The sequence below is a fragment of the Lepisosteus oculatus genome, chromosome 11 (genome assembly GCF_040954835.1).
Source record: "Lepisosteus oculatus isolate fLepOcu1 chromosome 11, fLepOcu1.hap2, whole genome shotgun sequence".
Classification (NCBI taxonomy): Eukaryota; Metazoa; Chordata; class Actinopteri; order Semionotiformes; family Lepisosteidae; genus Lepisosteus; species Lepisosteus oculatus.
In genome coordinates, this window is record NC_090706.1 from 18736233 (window position 1) to 18751117 (window position 14885).

The 14885-nt window shown below is 41.1% G+C and overlaps 1 protein-coding gene across 1 annotated transcript; it reads right to left on the bottom strand.

Moving 5' to 3' along the window:
• Nucleotides 1-2471: 2471 nt before the first annotated feature.
• Nucleotides 2472-11934, bottom strand: LOC102698949 (zinc-binding protein A33-like). The gene is made up of 6 exons (XM_006631654.3): nucleotides 11304-11934; nucleotides 6193-6288; nucleotides 5599-5829; nucleotides 4791-4813; nucleotides 4577-4695; nucleotides 2472-3946 (listed from the first exon to the last, which is right to left on the bottom strand). Exons 1-6 carry the CDS (start codon nucleotides 11706-11708, stop codon nucleotides 3396-3398), a joined length of 1425 nt encoding a protein of 474 aa, XP_006631717.3. The 5' UTR covers nucleotides 11709-11934; the 3' UTR covers nucleotides 2472-3395.
• Between the last annotated feature and the right edge of the window lie 2951 nt (nucleotides 11935-14885).

Consider the following 14885-nt stretch of genomic DNA (forward strand, 5'->3'; position numbering starts at 1 on the left):
TCCCACATGCAAAGACCACTTGGTCTTTCTGTGGAGGTGATCACAAAAATGAGGCCTCTAGCTATATTTTTATGCATATAGAGGGGCGCCAGGCTACTTGGTCATGGCACATAAAGATTATTAAATTTTTTTAATAACACTTCATTCTTAAAATAATAAGTCTTGTTGCTACACTATGGAAAATAAAAATGCTGAAGACTTAAGGTGAATGGAAACCAAATTAAGATGAGTGCAAATAAAATTAATAAAGTGAAATATTCAAAATCCAAAATCAGCAATAGGAGAAGGATATTTTTTAAAGATTAAAAGGATCGTGATGGCACTGTATACAGTATATGGGAATATACATCAGTATATTTGGTATGTGATTACAAATCATCAAATTCACAGCCATTACCAGAAACCAAAATACAGGAACATTCAAATCTCTTAACCAGTTAAGCAGACAGAAATATGAATATGATTATTTTTTCATCTGATCATACAAGCTTAGTGGAGATGATCTTTTTTCTTTAATTTAGTGACTGTTATAAGTCTCTCTAAATAATGGCATATGGAGATGTTAGCAATAATGATAATAATAGAATACTTTTAATTCTACACCTAATAATTGTAACATGTAACAATTTTGAATGCTGCTGTGAAAGACCCAGGAGGAACATGAAACACTACACTCAGATTCTACAAAAAGAAGCTACATTCATGGTTATACGGTATGTGCAAAGATAATTATATAATTTTATAATTTTCAGATTTTTCTAATTTTTACCATACAGAAATTCTTCTAATCTTCTAATTCTCTCTTCTAATCTATTGTGTAAATTCCACAAAACCCTCTAAAAACCAGTGTGACCCTCATAAAACTGCCCAAATACTCTTAATTTAACACTGTTTTCCTCTTCATAATAACGGCAACATGTCACATTAACAATTATAGATGCTTCTGTAAAAGGCCCAGCAGGCACTTCAAATATTGTTCTGAGAATCTACAAAATTAGAAATTTGTGAGATGTGTTTAACAATGTGGTTTGATTAAAAAATGTGAGAAGTATACATCATTTATGAGATGGTCACTCCACACTGTACACCACCGAATTTAACCAACACAACAGACTGGTAGATTAATTGGCTTCTGGAAAATTGGCCCTGGTGTGAGTATATGTTTGTGTGTGCCCTGCAATACACTGGTGCCCAATTGAGGGTGTATCTACTGTATAGTGACACTTCTTGCTTGCCTGGATAGGGTCCGGCTCCTCTGCAATCCTGAATGGCAGTTCTCTCTCATTAAACATACAGTATGGGCATCAATTATTTTATCACTTCTGATATTCTGTTACCTCACTGCATTCATCTGGAGACAAGAATATCTTTCTGAACCATTCATGACAACCATGACAGAAAAGCAAGTACTATTCAAAATATAATTTAGTCATTAGAGAATGATGCATTCAGATTTCATGTGACCTTTCAGTATGATATTTTCAAAGGTATATTTATATTCATGTATACTACAGCATGAATCAAACGTTCAACCTATGCTGGAATTAAGGTTTAGCAAGCTCAATAAACATGTCCATCTAGTCTTAATGTTGCTTGACTATATTAATATACTTCTCAGTAAAAATTCTTTAAAAATTCTAAATTAAAAATGAAATTGAAGTCCAAGGCACTTTCAGGTTGCAAAAACAAAAACAGGCTTGAAGCATTCCCTGAGTGTTCCCTGATTGGTTAAGTCTCTTCGTGAGATAAGACAATTATTTTTGCAAAAGCAGTTACAGTACATGCTGAAAGACATGCTGAAATGCTGGAATTTCGTGTTCCCTGGAGTTTTATATAATTTCTATCTTAATTTTCCTTTCTTTCTTAGCCTTATGCTGATTCTTCAGAGACGATTGGAAGAATTCACGTTTCTCATACTCTTCACAATCTGACATCGTGCACCAACTGAACAGACTCTGAAACCATTAATAAACTGTGGACATATACTGTCCGTACAGAGTTGTACTGCATAATGTCATCTGAGTTGTTGATATACTGTCATCACAGAGTACAATGGCTCACTGCTCCAGACCTCCTGGATTGTGTAGTTAAGTGGATTGAGAGCATGAGAATTTACCCTTCTCTGAATGGGACATGAAACCATCACAGGGTCCCCAGCAATGCTGGTCCCCATTTATACAGCTGGGTGGACTGGAGCTTTTTTTATCTTTCTCAATATACCTGTAAAACAACAGGACCAGAAGTCCACAGCCCAGGTTTTCCTTCCTTACTTAGTAGACAAAAGGTAAACAAGTAATCATATGTCTCAAGAGACAGAAATTCTTAGGCTTTATGTGAATCTGTAATTGTTTTCTCACAAACTCAGATAACAATACTCACACTGAGATGGTTGTAAGATCTGTGTGTAGCTTTTGAAGTTAGTGTAAATTCCTTTACTTTTCAGATGAAAAGACAGAAGGAGATACAGGAAATAATATAACATCACTTTATTAGCTATATACAATTTCTTGCATTAGGAATTTGTCTTTTCACATACCCCAGCTTGCTCTTCATGAGACACACAGGGAGAGCACAGGGTCAACCATCATACAGCACCGCTGGAGCAGTTGGGATTAAGGGCCTTGCTCAGGGGCCTAACAGAGTAGGATTCCTTTGCTATCTACAGGATTTGAACCAGCAACCTTTCAGCTACTGGCACAGATCCTTAGCCGCAGTGCCACCACTCCGCCCCTCTGCGTGTGAAGCCCATGAAAAATCAGCTACAGCATAGCTTTCTGTTTTGGAATGTGATTTTTAAAGTGGAACTAGACTAGTACACTAAAAAACTGGAATCATGCAAGTAAATCTCAGCATACAAACAGAAGACAGTATTGCCTTATATCCCAATGTGATTGCAATGGTTACTTTGTTCTGTAACATGGAACTACTCTGGATATTCACTTTTATCACACTTCAGATGCCAGCCAAAATGCCAGACCAGTTCTAGTCTCACACTGGGCTGTTTCTGGTCATCTCACAGCATGAGATCAATTGAAGTGATGGTACAAGCTAGAAACTCTTTTATAACTGAGATTTTCAACACAGTGAACTAAAACATGTTTGTGATAGTTAATTTGTCTTGAATCATAGCTCTATAAACAATAACTACGTCTGACTTAGTAACTAAGAAACAGGATCACAGAATGAATGACAAACACTATAATTTTTAAAGCTACCCCTGAAATACAAATACAATTACATCACAACTGAAAATTATTCTGCATTATCTCACCACAGTGAACAGCTAGCATTCATTTAATAATATCATACAATGAAGAAAGAACAGTTTCTAAAGTCACTTCCAATTATCAGTCCTGCTCTATTTGAATTCCTCTTCTTCCCCTGTTCTGGTGGGGCTAACACATTGTGTTATGGATCATTGTTACAGATACATTCACTGGGCAAATTCGCAGAGGAACTGTACAAAAGCCAGGAAAGAAAATTGGAAACAGCTTCTCAGTAAATGTGTCTTTAAAGTTGTAAATGGGTGTCCCATCACTTGGGTCAGAGAATAACACCTCCCCCCTGTCATAGTCCAGCTGCACTCTAATCTTCTGGGGCTTTCTCTTCAGAGTAAGCAGTGTCCCTGGTGAGGTCAGTGCACTGTAAACACCTCCACACTGCCAGAGAACTAAAAGTCCTCCCTTTGGGTTCAGAATTATTGATCCTTTCCTTTTGATGGATTCTTTGGCCAAACCCAAGTACCAAAAGGTGCTGTTTCCCACCTCCACGTCCCAGCAGTGTTTCCCTGAAGTAAATCCCTCAGATCCCAGCACATAGTAACAGAGATCAAACCTCTCTGGGTTGTCAGGAAGCTGCTGTTCCTCATCATTGTATCTCACAATGGTTAGATCCTCAGACAGTGAGAGGTTGGGTGATGCTGTATTGGGGTCCAGAGTCACAGGAGCTGATAGAGAATAAAAATAATAATGGAAAATCACCCTGTCCTAATGCATTTTTTTCTAAATAGACATTTGAATTCTTATTGAAACAAATGGCATACAGTGATATAAAGGTCATATACAGTGCATTTATAAAAAACTGTGCTGAAGTCACCAATGGGTGTAACAAATAACAACATCATTATAACTCAACGTCAATCTAAAAGGAATCAAAAGTTACAGGAAGTCTGAGGAATCACAGACTACAACTGGGAAAAGTAAGACACTATTGATGACATCTAAATTATTTAATTGTTTCAGAATAATGGAAAACAATAAGATATTAACACAAAATAACAAAATATATATTAATAATGGCTTGGAATTTTTAGAGCACATTTCTTTTAGAGCCAGTTGGAGGACAACAGCTAAATAGACACTACAGACACACTGTCAGGACAGGATCACCAGGACAAACTGGCCGTGTTCTGTGGAGCAAACTGGAGGAGATCAGTCACTTTTCTCCAGGGCTCTTACACAGACAGTCACACTCTCACTCCTTCTATCTGATTGACTCCACAATTCTCAGTGTTCCTTCTGTACTGTGAAAACCTGTAAATCCCTCTCTCCATGTGATCGTGTCTGCTAGTACTCACTGTACTGAACAATCCTCAGCATCTCCTCCCAGACTCTGTACTTCAGAGAGCCCAGGTGCTTGGCAACATCAATCAGTGCTCCTGAAACCCCCTCTGGATCCTGCAGTGTGTGCTGAGCTCTGCAATAATATTCAGGAGTCAATGCTGTTGTAGGTTAGGACTCAGTAAAATAGAAGAGAGTAAGACAGACTGGAGTGCACATACTGTACTGTACCTGATCTTTGTCTCCTTGTAGTCCTGAAAAACAACAACAGGACCAGTTACTAATTATTACCAAATACAGACTCTCAAACAGTACCTTTTAGAACCTTTTTCATAGGTAACATAGTAACAGTAACATAGTTTTACTTATTTTCTGATTAAATAGTGACCATGATATTAGAGATAACACTAAAACACAGATTAGGAAGTATGGATGCATGAAGTGTATTTTAAAGATGAAAAAAAAATGTGTGTACAACAAAGAGTATGTAATTGGATTCCTACATTTAAAACAATATATTCACACTATAACCAGAACCTGAAACATTATATCATATATATAAACTTAATTATAGCTATTATTTAATTATTTTATTTTATATTGATATTTATTTCAGGCACTGTAATATAAAACATTCTAGAATTCTAAATACTACTGTATATATTAATATATTTTTATTGTAAATTCTAAATTTATCTGTGCCATTGAAGAGACACTGTTGTATAGTAAGCAGTCAGCAGTGCTGCCAATTCTGGCCAATTGATTGCAGTTCAAGAGGTGATTATGATGTTGTATCTCTAATGAAAGTGAGGTTTATTTGAGTCTCAGATTTTCAACCAGACTGAAATCAGCCCTGTCTGGGAGGGGACTCATCATTCCAAAAGACTCCTGGAGACTTCAGAAGAATCCCTAGTTCTCAGTATGAGACTCACAACAGACCTGATGTCTTAATGTGACCACACAGTGCAGAGTGTGTACATAATTTTTCATTACTGTCAAGCTATAGTCAGGGATTGTTGTCACAGAGAGTCATCTCTACCCGCAGGAAGAAAATGTCGTCAGCTCTCATCTCCTGGTCTATGGCTCTGATGGTCTCTGAAAGGGATGAAATCTCTCTTGTAAGGCTCTCAAACTTTTCTTTCATCATCTGACTCTTCTGCTTTTCTTCCTCCCTCAGTGCAGCTATCCTGGCTTCCTCTTTATCTCGTAGAAACTGGTGAAGTTTTTCAAACTCCTCCTTAATTTGCCTCTCGGTCTGTTGGGTCTGTGTCTGGAATAGAAAGTGTTGATTGATGGTTGAGATCTATTACTCTATATTTGGGAGGTTTTTGTTGGAGTTGACTATCCAACCAAAAGGTTGTTATTATCAATTTAAGCAAATGGCAATTACAAACATGATTAAGCAGTATCATCATTAATTACATTTTAATATTTATTTTATTCCAGCAACTGCAGGCATCTTATAGAACACACTTATTATTGCATTTTTTAAAATTAATTATTTTCTTTGCTTTCTTAGATACATTTTGAGATATTAGTCATCTTACCCTTTATCCAGAAATGTTAATAAAATAATCTGAACATTTTTACTTCTGTTTCTGGAACTACTCTGATATTTGCAAAGCACAATTACCTTAATATACTCTGCAGTTTGGTCACATGTCTGTTTAACTTTATCAATCTCTTCAAGTTTCTTCTTCATTGGCTCCAATGCAGCCTTGAGGTCATCCTGGAAAGAGATGATAATTTACTGCAGAAACAGACTGAGCAGACATTACTGCCAGCACAGATGAGAGATTTCCCATCAATGGAGGAGTCTCACCACAGAGACAGTCTCTCTAGTACAGTTTCTACAGCACCTCCAGTCCACTCCATTTAGTGTATCAGTTCAGTGTTCAATGAACATAAAATCAAGTTTCTCCTTTTTCATTTGTAAACTAAAGCCTTACTTTATGTCCTGCAATATACTCAGTAAAAGGCTTTGGATATTATGTTGAAGGTAATTATTTATCAGAATTGAAAGCTTTGACAGAATAAGAACTGATGTTAAAGAAGAAAATACAACACTGTTTTTCAGTGCTTTCTCTTAGAGCCTGCATCCGTATTAATTTCAAAAGTCTAAAACTTAAAAATATACATTAAAAAATCTTAAATCATGGAATCTGTGCACAAACACAATGGAAAAGTATCCTATTGTTTAGCCCTCATCTCATTTCTGGGCGTGATTCTCCTTGACATCAGACCTTTGAAGCAGGAGCTAGAGGACTAGAGGATTCCGACGTATGACAAACTGAGCCATCTGTCCCCTTAATTCCAGAATCAAAAACACAACCCCTTTTCACTGCCATTCCATTGAATCTGCATCTGCATCAATACCTTAATGAGATTATACTAACGTAAATTTAATCTTTAATACAGGCTTCCCTGTATCTTTCAATGATTTACCTTCTTAGCCCTGGTTTCCTAAAGTTTTAATATTTTTTAAACAAACTTTGTTGCAGTAGATGAGGATTTCTAATTTCTGATGCTAATTTATACAGATTTACTCATTTATGTACAGTTTATTGTTCCTTCTCGGCCCTGAGATGAGCAGCATGAATGTGTAGCTATTAAAACATTTGTCTGAAATTCAAAGTCCTGAGTTTAATCCTTTACTTAGGATCATCTATGGAGAGTGCTCTGGTTTCCATCCACAGTACAAAGACATGGTGGATGTGTTAATTAAAGACATTTGCTGAGGTTCCCTCCCAGGTGTTTTACTGCCTTATTCTACAGACATCTGGAATGTACTGTACAGTACTTCAGGTCACCTAGACTCTTATCATGAATAAGTGGCCTTCTGATAATACTGTAGCTAAATCCAACTTTAGCTACATAATGAAAAATACATAATGTATTTAGCTACATAATAACGTAATGAATGTTAGAGAAAATTGAAATGATCTTAATTCAGTTTTAAATACTATAATTTAAAACTGGTAATTGTTTTAACTTCAAGTCAACTTCTGTCCTTCTGAACAGTCCTTACTGATGTGATCAGTCTCAGTTACCAGGAGTCTGCACTTTATTTGACTGTTCCCCTGCAGGATTAACAGTGCAGTGATGTGTGAGGACCAGAACTGAGAATCCTGCACTACATTGTTAGAATACTGTGACATTGTTAAAGTCTTTTGTTCAGACTAATGAATCATGACCTCTTCTTCTAAAATTAATTTGCATTAGTCAGGAAAGTTCAGGAGGAATAACAGCAACTAAGTTCAATCAGACTCACTCCTGATGTCATTTCCTCTCTTAAAATACTATAAATACTGTACGTGATCCCTTTCTCTCCCTCATGTACATCTTTCACATGGACCATATTTTGACAGTCTCTCTGACTCCCCTTTTCAATGTACAGTATACTCCAATTTGATCTCAGCCAGGAAATGCAGCTCCTCACATTCTCCACGTACCAGTGAGTCTTTCATCGGCTGCTTTGCTGTTTCAGTTACTTGCTTTTCAACCTCAGCCAGCCTCATCTATGGCTCTTTTCAAGGTTTCAAGCCTTTCCGAAGACTGAGATCTGCCGTTCTCATCCCATTATTTCTGTGTCCCGTCCTTTTGAAATCTTTTCTTCCATTATCATCTGGACAGTAACACAATGTCACCAACCTCTCCATTAACACAAGTTCCATTCACAATGTGCATCTAGGAGAAATGCTGTCACACAGCACACGGCAGGGCAGAACATCTGAGATTGTGTCACTGCAAACCCAGAACCATTGTTCTGCATTCTTCCTCTCTGTTTCTTATTTCAGCATTCTGTTTTCCTTGATTCTACTTCTTTATTATCCAGTCTAAACTCGCTCCTCTGAATCTGAAGCCCAATGCTGCACTCTTTCCTCCATGTTCTTTATTCTTGAGTGTTCTTTTGTTCTCTCTTCTGCTTCCATTACATGGCATCCAATTTGGCACTCTCTCCCTCTTTGCCCCTGCTGCTACTGATGCCATCTCCACGGCCCCGGGTCTGGCATCCTTCTTCTCGTATACCTGATGTTCTGTGTCAGCACGCATAAGGAAGGCTCTACAGTCTTGTCTCTTTTCTTCTCAGCATGGAATAAATAAACAGCTTATCAATACATCCCTATATCATTAAGCAACTCCATTAGGTCATTGGAAGCCTTCCTCCCTTAAATACAGTAAACCTGCTGTATACAGATAACATTCAACAAGCAATCCCCCAAGTTTCTATCCAACTGATGCAACAATCCACAGTTCAAAGCATGCATCACACAACACTTCTGTCACACTCTCAATGCTTTCCATAATTCTGCATTTGGAGGTTTGGGGTCCTACTTGGTACTTTTGCCAGCAGCCATATCACCCTGCAACTCACAACTGGCAACCCACTGAAGCTAAGCAGGTGTGAGCCTGGTCAGTACCTGGATGGGAGACCTCCTGGGAAAAACTAAGGTTGCTGCTGGAAGAGGTGTTAGTGGGGCCAGCAGGGGGTACTCACCCTGTGGTCCACGTGGGTCCTAATGCCCCAGTATAGTGATGGGGACACTATACTGTAAACAGGTGCCGTCATTCGGATGAGACGTAAAACCAAGGTCCTGACTCTCTGTGGTCATTAAAAATCCCAGGGTGTTTCTCGAAAAGAGTAGTGGTGTAACCCCAGTGTTCTGGCCAAATTTCCCATTGGCCCTTACCAATCATGGCCTCCTAATAACCCCATCTATGAACTGGCTTCATTAACCTCTGCTCTCCTCCCAAATAATAGCTGATGTGTGGTGAGCGTTCTGGCGCACTATGGCTGCCATCACATCATCCAGGTAGATGCTGCTCATTGGTGGTGGTGGAGGGGAGACCCCATTACCTGTAAAGCGCTTTGAGTGGAGTGTCCAGAAAAGCGCTATATAAGTGTAAGCAATTATTATTATTATTACTTTTGGGGGTCCTGGCTTCCTCATCCTATGGCCAGAATGTTGGTGCTCAGCCAAGTGAGTTAAGCCAAATTTTCTTATTTTTCCCTTGTTCTGGTTTAATTTTCTGCCTGCCTGTTCTGATCTGCACTCTGATTTCCCAGTAGTAGCCTCAGCAGCCTCTCCGGGTGGTCATCTCAACCTGGATCCTGAAGCCTGTCTGCATTCCTGGCTGTGGTTCTCGACGCCAGGATACCACTCCAGAGTTGAATACCCTGTTCTAACCTGGAAGCCAGGCTTGGGATTCTGCTTGATAGCCAAAGCTTCTCAAATCTGTGACGGGCTGTTTCGCCAGGGTAGAGAACCCCGGGCTATACGCTGACCACCTGCTTCTTGTTGCTGGGGCAGTCTGATCACAGTCTGCTAAGATTACTGCAGTCTGCTCTCACCCGGCTCCAGTATACGCCGGTCTGCTTGTACCCTGCCCTGGATCATGGCTGCCTGCTTGCACTAGCTCCAGACATCTGCTACCTCATTGGACCCTGTACTCCAGATTCCCACAGCCTACCCAGACCCTGTTCTCCTGATACCCATGGCCTGCTCTGGCCTCTTTTCCTGATCACTGCAACCTTGCGAATTGAACTATACAGAGGTTCTGTCTGTGGAGTTCCCTGACCTCCTTGCCCGCAGCCCAGTTCTGATTCCTGGTTTGCCCTGTCCCTTTCCACCTTTTCTGTTCCGTCATTTTCTGGCCACCCATCTGGCTCTTCTTTGGGGGAGCTTCATTCCTTGGTTCAGGGCTCTTTCCCTTTGCTCACATTCCTGTGAGCCTTCAGCAGAGCCTTCTGTTCAAGTCCTGGGGAAACAGGCATCTTGTGTCTGCTCTGTCTGGGAGCATTCCCCTGTTAGCCTGGTCTCCCTAAGGATTCTTGTTTCCAGGAATCTTACTGGGAGCGCTCATGGTGGCTTTGCTGACTCAGGGCTCTCAGAGCTGAGAGGGACATTAGGATGGGCCCTTGCCTCCGGTCCTTGCAGATGTCTTCCCCGGTGAATCCAAGTACCTGATCCTATTCACACCTGGGCGCCTCTGTCAGAGAGAGCACCACAGCGCACACCTGGCCTGGTTTCGGAGAAGACCCCCATTAAGGGCGTACGCCTTCAGTCATTCAGTCATGACTTGACCACTGTGTAGATGTTCCCTGCCTTGCCTACCCATGAGATCCCTCTTCTAAGTGAAGGCCCTGGGAGTAGTGCAGCTACACTCTGAGAAGACTTCTTTTCTGTCTCATGTCGGCCAGGGAGTTTGCTGGCCTGCTCCCCTGGCTACCTGGAGGACTGCCTCCCAGACCCGTGTGCCTCCTTTCCCACTGGGGCTCGGTACTTGGTAGCTGGTCCCGTCCCAGAGCTGAGGGTCCCAGATTCCAGTCGGCGGGCTGGGCTGAGCAATCTTTGTAGGACCTGGCACTTCGCTGTGTCAGTCTGTCTCTGACACTCTGGAGGTCTGAGAAACATGTGAGTACTAAAAGGGTAATGAACAATAAAAATAAAACTGCAACTCCTTGTGAAACTGGATTTTTTACAATGTGATAAAAAAATGTTGCTTCAGACTGAAAAAACAAAGTTTAAATAAAGTCAGTTCCCATTGTTTTCTATGATAGGCTTTTGTACATAATCAGTAATTCAGAATCTCTGCTCATTAATGATTATCAAATATACTTACTAACTGAATATATTCAAAACAAAACCTGCTAAGAACATTGGCATAACTGTAATTTCCTTTTGAAAATAAAATCTAAAATTTTACTTTGAAAGTGTTTTTTTAGATACAATGTTTTCTCACCTTACAATCCACCACAGCTTCTTCCACAGGACAGAACTCATGGTTTTTGTGTTTTCCTGAGGTCTGACAAACCAGGCAGACAGGCTCTTCATCAGTCATACAGAAGAGCTTGAGTTTCTCCCTGTGCAGACTGCAGAGCTCTTCAGACCCTGCTGGAGGTCTCTGACTCCGTTCCCGTAAGAACTTCTCACACACATTCTTTAGAGCCAAGTTGAAAGGAGGCAGATCCCTTGAAGATCTTCTCCTGCAGGCTGGACATTCCTGAGAGCCCTTCTGTTTCCAGTGCTGCTCCAGACAGACTTTACAGAAGCTGTGGCTGCATGTCAGGAGAACAGGATCCTTGAAGATATCATAACACATGGAACAGGAGAGATCCTCTTCCAGGCCAGAAGATCTTGCTGCCATTTCTTTGATAGACCTACAGCAAAATCTGACATTTATTTTATTCAATCTGCCTTTCTAAATACATTTAGATCCATTACATTTTCTCTGGTTATAAGACCTGTTAATATACCTCATGTGAAAAGACTGCTGTCCCTGGTTCTAGTAACAATTTCCACAAAAAAACACAATAAATAAAAATACTAAAACCTTGATCTTGCTGCAATATTCTTATCACCTGACTCTCACATCTTCTCATGAAGGAATGATCCAGTCTGACAACATTTCTACATTTTTCTAAACAAATGTTTCTGGGTAGTTTTAAACATGTGCTCATTGCTGCTCTGCAGTGATTGGATGAGTCAGAAAGTGCAAATGACCTAGAAGGTTCACATTCTAATCATTCATTTAGTGTCTTTTCAAACTATAAGTTCTGCTGCCATGAAGATGTAGAAGAGACTAAACCTTCACTTTGATAGACTTTGGATTCAACAGCTAAAATCTGGTAAAGGAGAATCTTGTCTGTAAAATCAGAAATACCACACTTTTACAAGAAGTAACGATAAAATGCAGTGTGGCATTACGCTGGGGTGCGCCCAGTGTGGAAGCAGAGCCCTGGTGGAAGGGCGACGCCTCACCTTTGTAGTCACAGCTGTGTCACGATCGCTAGTCCTCCTCTTAAGGGCGCTCCAGCCCTTCCTCGTTCTTTCCCATTACCTGCACCTGTTCCCTACAGTGCCTTGCGAAAGTATTCGGCCCCCTTGAACTTTTCAACCTTTTGCCACATTTCAGGCTTCAAACATAAAGATATAAATTTTTTATTTTATGTGAAGAATCACCAATTGTGGGACACAATTGTGAAGTGGAACGAAATCTATTGGATTTTTGAAACTTTTTTAACTAATAAAAAAATGAAAAGTGGGGCGTGCAAAATTATTCGGCCCCTTTACTTTCAGTGCAGCAAACTCACTCCAGAAGTTCAGCGAGGATCTCTGAATGATCCAATGTTGTCCTAAATGACTGATGGTGATAAATAGAATCCACCTGTGTGTAATCAAGTCTCTGTATAAATGCACGTGCTCTGTGATAGTCTCAAGGTTCTGTTGAAAGCGCAGAGAGCATCATGAAGACCAAGGAACACACCAGGCAGGTCCGTAATACTGTTGTGGAGAAGTTTAAAGCCGGATTTGGATACAAAAAGATTTCCCAAGCTTCAAACATCCCAAGGAGCACTGTGCAAGCGATCATCTTGAAATGGAAGGAGTATCAGACCACTGCAAATCTACCAAGACCTGGCCGTCCCTCTAAACTTTCAGCTCAGACAAGGAGAAGACTGATCAGAGATGCAGCCAAGAGGCCCATGATCACTCTGGATGAACTGCAGAGAACTACAGCTGAGGTGGGAGAGTCTGTCCATAGGACAACAATCAGTCTTACACTGCACAAATCTGGCCTTTATGGAAGAGTGGCAAGAAGAAAGCCATTTCTCAAAGATATCCATAAAAAGTCTCGTCTAAAGTTTGCCACAAGCCACCTGGGAGACACCCCAAACATGTGGAAGAAGGTGCTCTGGTCAGATGAAACCAAAATCGAACTTTTTGGCCACAATGCAAAACGATATGTTTGGCGTAAAAGCAACACAGCTCATCACCCTCAACACACCATCCCCACTGTCAAACATGGTGGTGGCAGCATCATGGTTTGGGCCTGCTTTTCTTCAGCAGGGACAGGGAAGATGGTTAAAATTGAGGGGAAGATGGATGCAGCCAAATACAGGACCATTCTGGATGAAAACCTGTTGGAGTCTGCAAAAGACCTGAAACTGGGACGGAGATTTATCTTCCAACAAGACAATGATCCCAAACATACAGCAAAATCTACAAAGGAATGGTTCACAAATAAACGTATCCAGGTGTTTGAATGGCCAAGTCAAAGTCCAGACCTGAATCCAATCGAGAATCTGTGGAAAGAGCTGAAAACTGCTGTTCACAAACGCTCTCCATCCAACCTCACTGAGCTCGAGCTGTTTTGCAAGGAAGAATGGGCAAGAATTTCAGTCTCTCGATGTGCAAAACTGATAGAGACATACCCCAAGCGACTTGCAGCTGTAATCGCAGCAAAAGGTGGCTCTACAAAGTATTAACGCAAGGGGGCCGAATAATTTTGCACGCCCCACTTTTCATTTTTTTATTAGTTAAAAAAGTTTCAAAAATCCAATAGATTTCGTTCCACTTCACAATTGTGTCCCACTTGTTGGTGATTCTTCACATAAAATAAAAAAATTATATCTTTATGTTTGAAGCCTGAAATGTGGCAAAAGGTTGAAAAGTTCAAGGGGGCCGAATACTTTCGCAAGGCACTGTATTTCCATTCCCCCTTAAAAGCCAGACGCAGATGTCACCCAAGGTTCCTCATTGAATCCCGTTTCGTGAGAACCCGGGGTCCTGCTGTGTCTGGCTCGGTTATGGTTTTAACCTTCTGTTCCTGATTCCCCGCCCCGCCGGTCCCGACCCGGTTCATGCTTTTATTCCCTGGATGAAAGCATGAACCCGGCTCATGCTTTTATTCCCTGGATGGATCTCCTGGCTTTGGACTCTACTCTTCAGTTTTGGATTCTCCGTTTGGACTTTGTCTTTGTTTGTTCACCCTGGACTCACTTCCCCAGGACACCTGCTCACCTTGGAAACGCCCCCCTGCATCCAGACCCTCTCCTGCATGACTTTTTCCCCAGTGTATCTTCACTATTCCGGATAGTGTTGTCTGCATAGGGCCAGAAAGAACTGTTTCATGACAGTATGAGGAACCAACACCCGGGCCCCGCGGATGGCACATTGGTACCTGGATCACTGTGGAGCCAGGTGAGAGTTGCATGGGGAGAGCCTTGAGGACCTGGATGGCAGAAGCTGCCTCCTGGATGTGGGATAGGGAGACCAACAGAAACTCCAGGGTTCTCAGGGCTGAAGTCAAACGTCTGTGTGCAATCTGGTTCAGAGGCTGTGGAGTACACTGAAGTCCTGGAGTGGAGTGAAGTAGAATGAGAACAGGGCTGCAGTGTACAGTGAAATATTGGAGTGGAGTAAATGATCAGGAACAAGGATGCAGGGCAGCACGGGAAGAGCCCGGGGGTCCTGGACAACAGAAGCTGCCTCCTGAATGTGGACAGAACCACGGGGATGAGAGGGCAGCTGAGGTAAAGTCCAG

Excerpts from the sequence above, each read along its gene's own strand:
- LOC102698949 (XM_006631654.3), bottom strand. The coding sequence starts at position 11,708 with ATGGCAGCAAGATCTTCTGGCCTGGAAGAGGATCTCTCCTGTTCCATG. Across the intron at positions 6,289-11,303 it reads AAGCTGTGGTGGATTGTAAG|GATGACCTCAAGGCTGCATT; the intron begins GTGAGAAAACAT and ends ATCTCTTTCCAG. Across the intron at positions 4,696-4,790 it reads TACAAGGAGACAAAGATCAG|AGCTCAGCACACACTGCAGG; the intron begins GTACAGTACAGT and ends ATATTATTGCAG.